This window comes from Equus caballus, chromosome X (genome assembly GCF_041296265.1).
Source record: "Equus caballus isolate H_3958 breed thoroughbred chromosome X, TB-T2T, whole genome shotgun sequence".
NCBI classification, from domain to species: Eukaryota; Metazoa; Chordata; class Mammalia; order Perissodactyla; family Equidae; genus Equus; species Equus caballus.
The window spans coordinates 105,717,253-105,730,714 of NC_091715.1; the positions used below are offsets into that span (position 1 = coordinate 105,717,253).

A 13,462-nucleotide genomic window follows, 5' to 3' on the forward strand; every position below is an offset into this window, starting at 1 on the left:
TCATAACTATATTAAAAATCTTTAATTTGGGTCAATTTGATAGATAAAAACTCAAATCTCACATTTTCATTTTACTGATCACATGTGTTTATTAATAAGCCTTTTTCATTCTTTTCTTAATTGCCTGTTCATAGCCTTTGTCCATTTTTCTGTGAGGTTGTCTTTTTCTTATTAATTTGTAGGAGTTCTTTGTATATTAGTGGTGTTAATTCTTTGTCAGTTATATCCTTGGCTAATATTTCCCCCCAGTCTTGTTGCTTCTTTCCTTTTCTTTATGGTGTATTTCAGAGTATATGTGATTCAAATTTTTGTGTAGTCAAGTCTCTTTCTTACATGTTGTATGGATTTCGTATCAAACTTAGCAAGGCTTTCCCTGTATAAAATTATATAATTTATGAACATTCTCATATTGACTTATAGTACTGGCATTGCTTTGGTTTTTTTAATGTTTAGATCTTTAATACACCTTAAGTATGTATTTTGTTTATAGTGTGAGATAGGACTCTAATGGTATTTTTTTCCAACTGAAATACTCCATTGTTTGAATACCATTTGTTGAATAGTCCATCCTTGCTGTATTCTACTTTGCCTTTTTCATATGCTAAATACTTATGTGCATACTGGGTTTATTTATGGAGTAGTTTTCTTCTGCAACAACACCACACTGTTTTTTAATTACTGTGACTTTATAGTCCATTTTGAATCTAGTAAGCCTTTTAAAATTCCTTTTTAATGTCCACTTTAATAATGTCTTTTTAAATGTCTTTTAGTAAGCATTTGTAGTTTCATCATATAGGTCTTATACATTTCTTGTTGGGGTTTATCTACTCCTGTTTATTGACTCAATGGCACTAACAACAACCAATGTATTTTATGGTTTTGTTACTAATATGAATGTGATCTTTTTTCCTTTACATTTTCTAATTTGTTTATTGCTGTGTATGTAAAAGCTATTGATTTGCACGTGTTGCTTTTTTAAGTGGCCATGTACTGACTCTCATTAATTCTAATATTTTTTTGGTTTAATTTCTCAAATTTTCCGAATAGACAAGCATACGATTTCTACTCTTAGAGTTTTGACCCTTCCTAATATTTTTACCTCTTTTACTTTTTTTGTGTTGTCGTATTGGGTTGGATCTTCAGAGAGGTGTTAGATAATAGCAGCGGGCACAGGCTTCCTTTCTTATTCCTGAATTTAATAGGAATGCCTCTAGTATTTGATTAAGTATGATGTTTGCTATTGATTTCTGAAGGTGCCTTTTATAAAATTAAAGAGTTTCATTCAATTTCTAAGTTAAGAGGTTTTGGACATTTTTAAAAGATCAATACTGAGTGTTAACTTTGATCAAATGACTTTTCCATATCTTGAGATTATATATTTTTCTACTTTATTAATGTAATAAATTATATTAAAGAACTCCTAATATTAAACTTCTGTTGGATTCTTGACATGAATCTTATTGGTCATGTTGTATTATTCTTTTAATATTCTGCTTTTGATAATTTTGCTAAATAGTTTAGCTAGGTTCTTTATATCTATGTTAAAGTGACATTGGCTTACAGTTTTCTTTTTGTGTGTGTGCTAAGTTTAGTTTTCATATCGGAATTGCACTCATGTCATTCAATGAATTTTGGAATAAATCATATTTTTCTATGCTCTGGAATAGTTTAGATCACATAGGAAATTATCTATTACCTGAAAGTTTGAGGAAATGACCCTGTAAAACTGTCTAGACCTACTACCTTTTGATGGAAGGCAGATCTTTTTTTTAGTGAATTTTTTTTTTGGCGAGGAAGATTGGCCCTGAGCTAACATCTGTTGGCAATATTCCTCTTTTTTTCCTCTCTGAAAACCCCAATACATGGTTGTATATCTTACTTGTAAGTCATTCTAGTTCTTCTATATGGGACGCCACCTCAGCATGGCTTGAGAAGCGGTGTGTAGGTCCACACTCAGGATCCAAACTGGTGAACCCCAGGCCACCGAAGCAGAGTGCACAAACTTAAGTACTTGGCAAGGGGGCCCACCCCAGGAGGCAGATCTTTGATTACCTTTTCAGTTCTATTTAGAGCTTGCTCTTCCTGATTTAATTTTTGTCATTTATAGTTTCCTAGAGAATTATCCATTTCATCTAGACTTTCAGATGTATTGATATAAAGCTTATTGAATTTATTCAGCAGGTATTTAATGCTACCTTCTATGTGCTGAACACTTTAAATGGCCTCTATATCTATGTTTATATTATCCTTTTCCTTCTCAATAATATTTATTCATGTTTTCTTTTATCACAGTTGCCAGATATTTCTCTACTTTACTTTGTCACTTGAGCAACTTTGGTTTTATTTGAGTCTACTGTTTTTTTTTTTTAAATTTCCGCTGTTTCATTAATTCTAGCCTGTATCTTTACCCTTGCTTCTAAATTCTTAAATACCAAAATTATTGTGCCATTAGTGCTTCTTCTTCATGGAGCAGGATAAAATAACATATTTCCTAAGCTTATTACTTCTTGGACAATGTTTTTTGGCACACACAGGGAATGTACATCTCCAAATGCCTTTGAAGTATTTAATGACAACCCCCGTGATGACTTAACAAATTGCTTAAGTGGCAAGAGAGCAATATATGGAATGAGACTTAGAATACTGTTGCTTATATTTATAGACATTAAGTGACTGTCCTTTGGCAGTGATTTCTGGGTATGAAGAGAGGAAGGTCAAAGTACATATCAGAGTCGAATTGAACTGTGGTCTATGTACAGCCTTTTTAAAGGGCAAAATCAGTGCATTTACCTTTCTTTATTCCTTTAAAAATTTGGAAGAAAAATATTTTATTTTGACAAAGAGAGATTTCTAAATGGTTTCAAAGAGAATTTCTATACTGAAGTGTTAAATTCTAAATTGCTCTTTATCTTTTTTAAAGTTGCGTGTTGTGTCACAAGATGTCAAATTGAGCCTTCCTGAATTGGATGAACTTTATGTCATCTTTAAGGTACTGTTGTTCTTCTTTAAATGAAAAATAATACTCTTTTAGCAGAATTTTACCACACCACTCTTAAATATTTTTAATTATTTTAGTAGATACGTTTAAAAGATAAATTCTTATGAAATTACTTTTTCTGATTTAATGACTTTCCTTTTTTATTTTTTTAATAGAAAGAGCTGTTTTTTTCTTATTATTGGTGTTTGAGTTGCCCAGTATTGAAGCACCATGACCCCAGTCTGCCATATTTGGAACAGTATCAGATTGACTGCCAGCAGTTCAGAGCGTTGTATCACTTGTTGAGTCCCTGGGCTCATTCTGCAAACAGAGACTCACTAGCTTTATGGACATTCAGATTGTTGGATGAAAACTCTGACTGCCTTATAAACTTCAAAGAATTCTCCTCTGCAATTGGTAGGATGATATCCAATAATTTTCTTTTCTAAAAAACAATAAAGGTACCCTTAGAAATACTTACTACTCCCTATTATTGCCAATTTAGTCACGTTTTATCAGCTTGAGTTACATTGTCTCCAGCTTTAGCATTTACTGGATCTTTTTCTGTTTGTTGCTAAATCTAAGTATATTGGTCTCATTTTGCCCAGCCCTCCCAGAAAAGCAAGCTGTTAGATATGGATGTTTTGGTGGTTAACATGAAGGGAAGAAATGTCTTGATTTTCCCACACTCGGGCACATGGATACTTCAGGAGCATTTTCCCTCTCAGTAAAAATCCAACCACATAGGCTAGAAAAGTGGTAGAGAAGTATCCAGCAAAAACATTGTACTTGTAGATAGTGCACCAGTTTTATCCTTCCTTTGCTTTTCCAGACACCCCAACATGCTTTCTTATGAGATTGCCTCTTGAAGAGGAGTTCTCTCCTCAAATGAGGTATAAGGCCTCATTCAAAAGAAAAAAATCTGAGGTTGGGAGAAGGGAGATCAGCAGGAGAGCGTTTTATCCCTCTGATAAAGGGTATTTTGCTTGCACACGTGGAGAGAATCTGGCTGACTGGGTGGTAGTTTAACTGTTAGCTTGAGTAACAGAAGGTTTCTGAATCTTAATCCCTGGCTAATGTCTGATCTTAATTAATCTGTATTGCTGGAATGATTGAATGTTCTTTGGATATGTGATTATTTGCAATTGAATTTTGTTGAACAGACATAATGTACAATGGAAGTTTTACTGAGAAGCTTAAGCTGCTTTTTAAGCTACATATTCCTCCAGGTAAGAGTTCCACAGTCTGTGACGATGTACAGCAGTTGATTCCACTGTAATAAGTATAATTACAAATATAACTCCATTCTTTGTTATAATTACAAATAACATAATTTTCAATATGATAGAAAGTCATTGCTTCATTGGGGCCCATGGATCATATTACCAGTATTTTTACTGATATTTAGGTACAGTGAAATCTGTGGAGGAGAATCTGTGTAACAGATGGGGTCACAGGTTCCCTTCCTGTTAGCGGTCAATCCATTTAGTGATAAATAGTTTGTGTATAAGAACTTCCTATCATTTGAATATTGATACAATGTTGAATTTTTGTTGTTGTCATGAGCGAGTACAATTTAACTTTAGACAAACTGCCTAACTTGCGAAATACTACAAAATTATTCACAAAACTGAGACTGGGCAGCACGGATATTACCATTTACTGAGCAATTACTCTGTCAAGGCATTTACTTTACATGCATTCTTTTATTCTCACAATATCCCTGAAAGGTGGTATTATCCTTCCCATTTTGATGATGTGGAAACTAAGGGTCAGAAAGATTAAGTTATTTGCCCAAGATCACATAGCTAATAAATTACATAGCTGAGATTCAAACTGAGTTCTGACCCCAAAGCTCAGGTTTTTTTCTGTTCTACCATACTACCTCAGCATTACCACACCATTCCAGTTTACTTAAGTGTTTCCCACTAACCTTAAGAGACCGCCTTTCCCAGGCCTGACCCATATTTTGGGAAAACAGTCCTAGGCTTTAAATTAAAGGAACATTGCAAAAGTACCCTTTAACTTAGATTGGGTGATTCACAAAAACAAACAGCACCTCATAATTTGTCTAAAGCTACACCTGGGATCTCTTTTAGAGTCTTCCCAGAATAGCCAGGAACCATCCTTTACCAGACCAAAAATCTAAAAGCCATCTTTAACCCTTCACGCGTTCAAATCATAAACACAGCATTAAAAATGAAAGACAAACCACCTGATAATTATGCAGGACTTTACATTGTCAAGTCAAATTGCCATTAGAATAATCTAATATTGCCATGGAATGAATATGCTTTCAGTAGAAGGAGCAAAAATAGAAAACACACTATGTGTCTGTTAGAGCACTCAACTTCATGTTTTCCTTGTTATCGAAGATGTTTTTAAATGACTGAGGTCACATCTTCGGAGCATTCCAGATGCCAGATTTTCTTATTTCAACTTGTAATGGCTCTTGGAAAACTATTAAAAAGCAAGTAGGAGAAATAATAGAACACAAAGTGATCAAGTACTTCTTGTTATTTGCTATACAGTAGAGTAGCACCACTTCTGCATTTCTGCACGTCTGTCTTTCTTACACAGAGGCCCTTTGTTTAATTCTCTGCCCGCAGCTTTACTTGACCCATTATAGGACCCGTTTCTGTCCTTCATTGTTAGTAAATGTGACTTGGGTTATCTGTTTTCAGCTTATACTGAAGTGAAATCTAAGGACCCTTCAAAGGGAGATGAACTTTCTGAGGAAGAATTACTTTATTTCAGTCGGCTCCATGGTAATTATCTGTTAAAAATATATCTGTTTTGATGATTAGTCCACTCACAGAGATCTTCCTGGCTTAAACATTCTTTACCCAGCTACCACTAGTAAAATTTGGATTAATTATACTTTATACTTCTTCTGTGCTACCATAGCATTTAGCACCGTGCTAAATGTATCGTAAATACTCCATAAATGTTTGACTAATTAACTAAACGATACTTTGGGTTTTGACTTACAGAATTTTTATTTACTGAAGACTTAGAAAAAATGCATTTTGTTTCTACTTATGTTGCAGAGATTTCTAAAATGTATCAGACCATTCTCAAGCCTTGTTAAAATACAATGAAGACAATAGAATCTTTGATGATTGAAGGTCATAGCTGTTATTCAAACAGTGAATATTTATCATAAATCACTGTAGGTGTAGGAGATAGGGATGAGTCTGTCTCCAAGACATAATTTGGAAGTGTTATGAGCTGATTTTTGTGTCCTTTGCTGCTTTTTCATGAATAGGAATGTCTTATAGAGGGAAAAGTCCTGATTAACATATGTTTATGGTTACTATATGTTAGTGTTTGAACATTAAGTTTGAAGAGACCTTACAAATCATCTAGTCAAGTCCCTTAGTTACATAGATAAGGGCACTGAGGCCCAGACAGGAGAAGCGACTTGTGCAAGATCTCACAATGAGTTGTTGCCACATAGACTAGTAGCTGGCTTCAGACTTCCAGTATGTATTTTTCTTAATAAGAAAAGTAACACAATTTAATTTGAGGAAAAGTCACAAAGGAGAAAAGACCACCCAGAAGTAAATTCTTAATATTCGGTATACTTTCCTCTGGGATGTTTTTCATGTGAATTTCCCCCCAGTGTTCTTTTTGCTATAAAAGTTCTTGAATACTTTGTCTTTTAATTAATGATAGGAGGTCAGATCAGCTGAAACTGGTTTGCTGAATTGAAGAAAATGTGCTGTAAGGCATTATATAAAATATTATTCTACTTCCAAAAGGTATTTGTTAACTATTTTACAAAATGCAATTGTTCTCTTTTCCCATAGTTTCCAAGCCTGCAAATGAGAAGGAAGCAAAATCAGTAAAAAACAGCCCTGAAAAAGGTACTATGATCTAGGAATATCATTTAGTTCGTTTAAGTAATTGTTTTTGTGAATAGGGTTAACTACACAAAGGGGAAATGTGGATTCCCTTTAAAGCCTATTGATGTGTCCCGAGAGCTTTTTTAGTTTCTTTGTGTTAGTTCACCAATTTACTCTTTCCTCTCGTGATACTTAAGTCTCAGAAGTTACAGAAAATGTAATAGTAAATGATCCATATTCAATTTTTTATTTTGAAAATATTTATTTTTAATTACAAAAGTAATAGATAATCCTTGTAAAAGAAATCTAAACAGTACAGAAGTCCTCATACCCTCACTGAACCTCACCTTGAAGTAAATCTGAAGTAAATCTGAAAAAATTTCATCTATATCCTTTCCAGACCCGTTTCTATGTATACACAAACATATTTAGACATCGCCCTTTTTAAAAAAGACACAGTCTACAATTTGCTTTTTGATTTTGTGATGTATCATGGACATCTTTTTGTATCAGTACATTTGGATCCATCTTAATTCTTTTTAATGTGTGCAGAGTATTCCTTCGTTTGGTTGTACCATGATTTACTTCAATAACTAGCACAATATTGATGGACATCTAGGTTGTGTCCAATTATTTATATTGCAAACCATGCTGCAACAAACATTTTTATACTTACATTTTAGGATACTTTTACACATATTTCTTTAGGATAAGATAAATTCATAGAGGTATGAGAATGTTGGATCACAAATAATGTGCATATTTAATATTTTGATGGAAGCTGCCAATTGTTCTCCAAAAGCCCATCATTCCTTTTATGTTTTTGAGTAACATTTAGTTAAATAATTGCTGAAGCTGTGTTTAAATACGACAACTTTCCCGGGTTGTTTAGTATATCCACCTAGTTTTCCAAGGGATCTTAAATAATCATTAATACAATCACTTTTATATCACCTTGATTGAACTCTTCAAAGGAATGAGTGAATAAGTAGTGTTTTGAATTTTTGAAAAAGAGCCACCATAAGCCACTTTGGTGTCTGCATATTAAGAACATCATATTGAAGCTATTTTAAACTTAATGAGTATGCATGAGAACGTCTACATGAAATTTACATCGTCAAGCCATGGTGCACATCTAAAATGCATCCTTCTCCGTCTCTCCACGTCTTCCCTAGTTCCCAATCTTCCCAAAGTAAAAGTTTTAGTTTAATTGAAATGGAGAACATATTCTGAGAGTTGGTGGGTGAAGTAAAAGATTAAAAAGGTGGAATCTTATATCTCAATCTTATATCTCAACCTTATATCTCTTCAATCATAACTATTCTTTTTGAAATTTGGGAAAATATAGTGGGCTGTTGATTAAAAGATGGTTTTATTACCCTCATTCAGGCAAAGGAAAAGTTGATATTCAAGCATATCTAAGTCAATGGCAAGATGAGCTTTTCAAAAAAGAAGAAAACATTAAGGATTTACCAAGAATGAATCAGGTATAGTATTTTCAAAGAAAAAATTCTAGGTTCTTGTTTTTTTCATGAGTATGGATGTATCCCACTCTAAAATAGCTAACGTTGGGGCCAGCCTGGTAGCGCAGCTGTTAAGTTCACACGTTCCACTTCTCCGTGGCCTGGGGTTCACTGGTTCAGATCCCAGGTGTGGACATGGCACCGCTTGGCCAAAAAAAAAGCCATGCTGTGGTAGGCGTCCCGCATATAAAGTAGAGGAAGATGGGCATGGATGTTAGCTCAGGGCCAGGCTTCCTCAGCAAAAAGAGGAGGATTGGCAGCAGTTAGCTCAGGGCTAATCTTCCTCAAAAAAAAATAAAATAGCTAACGTTATTACAAAAGTAGTTAAATAGTCTATGTATCATCCCTGTAAGTTTCAGGTGAGCAAGAAAAGGGGGAGGAAATTTTTTAAAGTAATAAAATTAATTAATTAATAAAATTTAAATGATTTTCTAAAACACTAAAATGCATCTAGTGTTTCAGTATAGTTCCTCTACTATGATAACATTTGTACTTGTAGAACAGAGGTATGTATAACACATAAAGATAAATATACTTAAAGATATACACACAAAAGATGTATGTATAACATATGTTTCAGTGTTTTCTTTTTCCAGCTTTATTGGAAATGTTCATTTATTCTACGTGTTTTTAGTACCTAGCAGGATGACACACCCAGTGCTAGATACTGACTAGGAAGAAGAAATTACTAAAGTGGGTCACACCCTGGTTCCTAATCATCTTCTATTTGAACCTACTCAAGCAATACTGATGGCTACTATTGACGCAATTCTAAATCCGTCTCTTTCTTACACACTATTCAGTCAGTGTATATTATATTTTTTAATTAAAATCTGTTGGTATAGATACAGAGGATTCCCAGAACTTTATCAAAATGAGAACTATCAAGTAACTTAGCATTTCTCAGTGGACTAGGTAATTTGATAGTTAGTTGAATAAGTACTTTTTTAAATGAATCAATATGGCATATTTATTCTAAAATTTTTATAAATAAACAGTACTTCAGGCTAAGAAAGAAAGAAAAATAAAACTTAAAAGTTTGGTACAATATGTTTTTATGAAGTATATCCTTTGAGTTTGCTTTTTATTTACAGATAAACGTTTCTGGTAGGATAATTGACTTATAGGACTCTTGTGCTGGGATTTTCTTTTTAATTGACACGTATCTTCTAGGAATGTTAATGGATTATATAGGTGCAATTAGCAAACAAACCAGTTTATTTCTCCACTTGGGTCCCACCTCAGTCTTTAAAGAGAAGCATGTCCGAATGGGCTCCTTAGCGCCACCTTGTACTGTTAGGTCTCAAAACCTTCTTCCCTAAATTTAAGTCATCCTCGTTGAGCTGCCCTCTCAGGCCCTTGGGGAGATCAAGGGAAACTCATTCTCAATCCTTTCGTTAAGATTGGTTAATGAGTGAATGATTTACATGTAAGGAAATATGGGACTTTGCCTAAATTAAAAGTACCACCTAACATTGAAGGAATGTTGGCAGGGAAACTGTCCAGGAATTATTGTATATAAAAATAATATATCTATATAATGTACTGCTATTAGCCAACAAGTGAGAAGACTTAAATGGAAGTTTTTTCCATGGTTCATACCCATCTTTCTAGAACCAAGATTTATTTTGAGATGAATCATAAGTTCTTGTAACTGCTATGGTGAAAGTTATATGGTAGAAATTCTAAATAGAATACTATTCACTTCTAAATTTTCTTTATATTTGCTAAATCTAATATCAAATGTGATATTTCTAACTTGTGTCTTCTAGTCACAATTTATTCAGTTTTCAAAGACCCTATATAACTTATTTCATGGGGACCCTGAAGAAGAGTCATTATATCAAGCCATTGCTGTTGTAACCAGCCTTTTGCTCAGGATGGAAGAAGTTGGAAGGAAACTACATAGCCCTACATCATCAGCCAGAGGATTCTCTGGTGCAATCTGTGCTTCCGGAGAATCCAGTGAGGGGAAAATAGAGAGCCACTTGGAGAAAGATCCCTCCTCTCTCAGGGAAGAACCTCAGTGGTCATTTGCATTTGAACAGATTCTTGCGTCTTTGTTGAATGAACCGGCATTGGTGAGGTTTTTTGAGAAACCCATAGATGTAAAAGCCAAACTAGAAAATGCAAAAACCTCTCAGTTGAGTTCTAGAACCAAGATGTAAATATCTTAACAGGAATTGCCTATCGTAGATAAGTCTGCCAAGATTCCTGTAGCTTCCACTTGGTTCCTGGGAGTAGGGTCAGGGGTTTATCTTGGTACCAATGTGTTTGAAGGCTAAAAAAAAGATACTTGGAAGCACAATGATTCATTCCTTTGTGGTAATCTCTAATTTTGATATTTTCCAATACAGATGTGCTTTTTATATTTCACAAGATATGCAATATTAGGGGAGTATGCTAAATGTTACCACCAGAGGGCACCACCATGTCACTTTTAGTAAGGAGATTACTAGTTTGTGCTGCTATTTACATATGATAATTTTGAAAATGTGTTGTTATGTTTGAGTGTTAGTGATGCTGATATGAATCGATAGACCTTACTTTCCAAATTGTCTCGGTCCTATTAGAAAGCCAGGCTTTTAGATCTATATAGCCTTAATTATCTAGAAGATCACCATATGGGGGCCTCATTTTTAAAGTTGATCTCATTCAGTCTTCTAATAATAAATGGTTTTTTAGTAGCTTCTGCATTCGCCCTACTTGAGCAGTTCAGAAGCTGCTGACTCACTTCTAACTCTGATATTGATAAAAACAAATTAGGAACTCAAAACTCTGGGCCGATATAAGGGAAAACAATATTGGACTTGGATTGAAGCTGGGTAAAGCCAGCCTTTTCAGAAGGATTAAGAAATAGTTCAGTTAACTGTATTGTCTGTCATTAGACTGAGAAATTACTTGAAATTCTTCTGAGCACTGCTGTTGGGGCATTTGACTCAGAGTAGCTCGTGACTGCTTTGGTTCTAGCTTTAGATTTTGGATTTTCATCAGTCGTGTTTTAGATTAGATACGCTGAATTGTTATATTAGTCTGGCAAGTTCATAAAGTGTACTTGTGTGCAATGATTGTTAAGGTAATGTACAGAACTGCTGGCATCTGTCTAAAAAGTTTTGACTATCCGATTGAGGTATGTAATTTCTATATACTTTATGCTGCTTATATTTCAGTCATTACAGTGAAAGTCCATTTAGAAATAATGGGCTTTGTTAGCACTTTAAAGAAAAAACAAACCAACCAACCACATCTGTTCAGTCTTCTGTGCTGTTTCTGACAACAGCAATTTATTAATCAATTGACTTGGGGAAATGTGGGGAGAAATCATCCATTGGCGCTTCTTTCTTCACAAAAGACTTTGGTTTTAAGCCCTTTGACTTTTCAGCTGTGAAACAATGAAAGGGTATACATCCTTTAGTGTGACCCAAGAAGTCTCCCTTTCTGGAAGGAAATTGGTGTAATCAGCTTTTGGCAAGAATCCACTGTGAACAAGGCCTAACACAGAGGGCTGCATCACCACAGAATATGTTATTTTCAGAAAAACTCGAGAAGTTTTAGGTTAACTCTTTGAAAGTTTCATAAATTGGGCTTGGCCAAACACTAGTAGTGTCTTTAAAATGATTTGGTCAATCTTGTCTTTTCAAGGAAATTACCACTTAAAGAGATAGTTGGTAAATAAGCATCTCTGCCTTTTCTCAGAAATGATTTGCTGAAAGGTGTCCTAATTTTAGAGTTTAGTTACTCGTTTATATGTTAAACTATCACACCTCTGCTATTATGCAGTGATGGTTAAATTATACTACAATAGCTCTAGAAAGGCTCTAAGCTTACAAAGACACTATTGCACATACTTTGTTGAATATTTTGTCAGTTGTATTTTCAAAAAAGATACTTTCTTAAGAGCATATGTTATTAATATTTGATATGATTTTAAAGTCAAAATATTAAAGATTACTTAGTATTGTATTTTAGCTTAGATTAAAGTTGAATACTTAAAGAGATTTTTGAGTTGCAAAACGATTATAAATGTAAGTTAAAAAGACAAACGTTTATTTTCTGATTCTGCAAGAAAAACAAGCTGAGCACATAGTTTTATAGTTACTAACTTGTTAAACAAATGGGTTGTTCTTAATATTAAAAATCTTACGTGGTTGTCTCAAACTGAACCAGTGCATTATAAATTAAATTAAATGTATTATAAGGTGGCTTTACTTGTCTTTATAAAAATATTATAATAAACATGAAAAATGGTTTACTTAATTTACTATTATTTATTTTGATGTATTTTTATTTACACTTAATTATCACTTAAGGACTTCTCTCTTATATTGGTTAAGGTTCAGTTGCAGAGAACAGAATTCACTCTAATTGGTTTAGGCAGGAAAAAATTTATTACAAGACATTAAGTGGCTTACAGAATTATCAAGAGGACTGACTCTAAATTGAGCTTTCAAGAACAACTTCCAAAGCTACACCACAGAACCAAGCCACCAAGGAAATTGCTAGTTCTTCTATGATTAGGAAACTGCTACTTCCCACTGCCATGATAAAAAACCAACACTACAGCTGCTACCTCCTGAACCATGCTCTACCTGCTATGATTTCCACCAGCAAAATGGAGGCCAAGCCTCTCAGTCTCCGCAAGCTAGTGACTAAGTTACAATAGAACAACCAGACATCTTCACAACCACGTTTACCAGCAGAAATGCCACAAACATAGCCTCCACCTCCCTTCTGTCGTTCAAGTCTCACGAGTATCATCTGATTGGCCTATAATATATCCAGAATCCTAGTTGCAAGGGAATCTGGGAAATGTGGAATGGACATTGAACGCTGTGTTTGTTTTCCATTGCTATGGAACAAATTACCACAACATAAATTTATCATCTCACCATTTCAGTGGCTTAGGACTCTGGGCTCAACTTAGTTGGCTTCTCTGCTTAGGATCTCAGTAGCTTGCAAACAAGGTGTCAGGCCAAGCTGGTTCTCATGTAGAGGCTCAACTGTGGAAGAATCCACTTCCAAGCTCACTCAAGCTGTTGGCAGAATTCATTTCATTATGGTTGTAGGTCTAGAGGCCCCAGCTTCCTGCTGGTAGTGAACTGCAGGCTGCCCTC

The 13,462-nt window shown here is 34.4% G+C and overlaps 1 protein-coding gene across 2 annotated transcripts in view; it reads left to right on the top strand.

Moving 5' to 3' along the window:
- TBC1D8B (TBC1 domain family member 8B) overlaps positions 1–12,605 on the top strand; it is a 67,656-nt gene extending 55,051 nt beyond the window's left edge. For both annotated transcript variants that reach the window (XM_023634368.2, XM_023634369.2), the window contains exons 15-21: positions 2,921–2,989; positions 3,154–3,394; positions 4,141–4,206; positions 5,662–5,745; positions 6,790–6,846; positions 8,215–8,312; positions 10,121–12,605. In XM_023634368.2, coding sequence (XP_023490136.2) covers positions 2,921–2,989; positions 3,154–3,394; positions 4,141–4,206; positions 5,662–5,745; positions 6,790–6,846; positions 8,215–8,312; positions 10,121–10,516 — 1,011 coding nt within the window. In that variant the 3' untranslated portion in view covers positions 10,517–12,605. The remainder of the gene's footprint in view (positions 1–2,920; positions 2,990–3,153; positions 3,395–4,140; positions 4,207–5,661; positions 5,746–6,789; positions 6,847–8,214; positions 8,313–10,120) is intronic.
- The last annotated feature ends 857 nt before the right edge of the window (positions 12,606–13,462 follow it).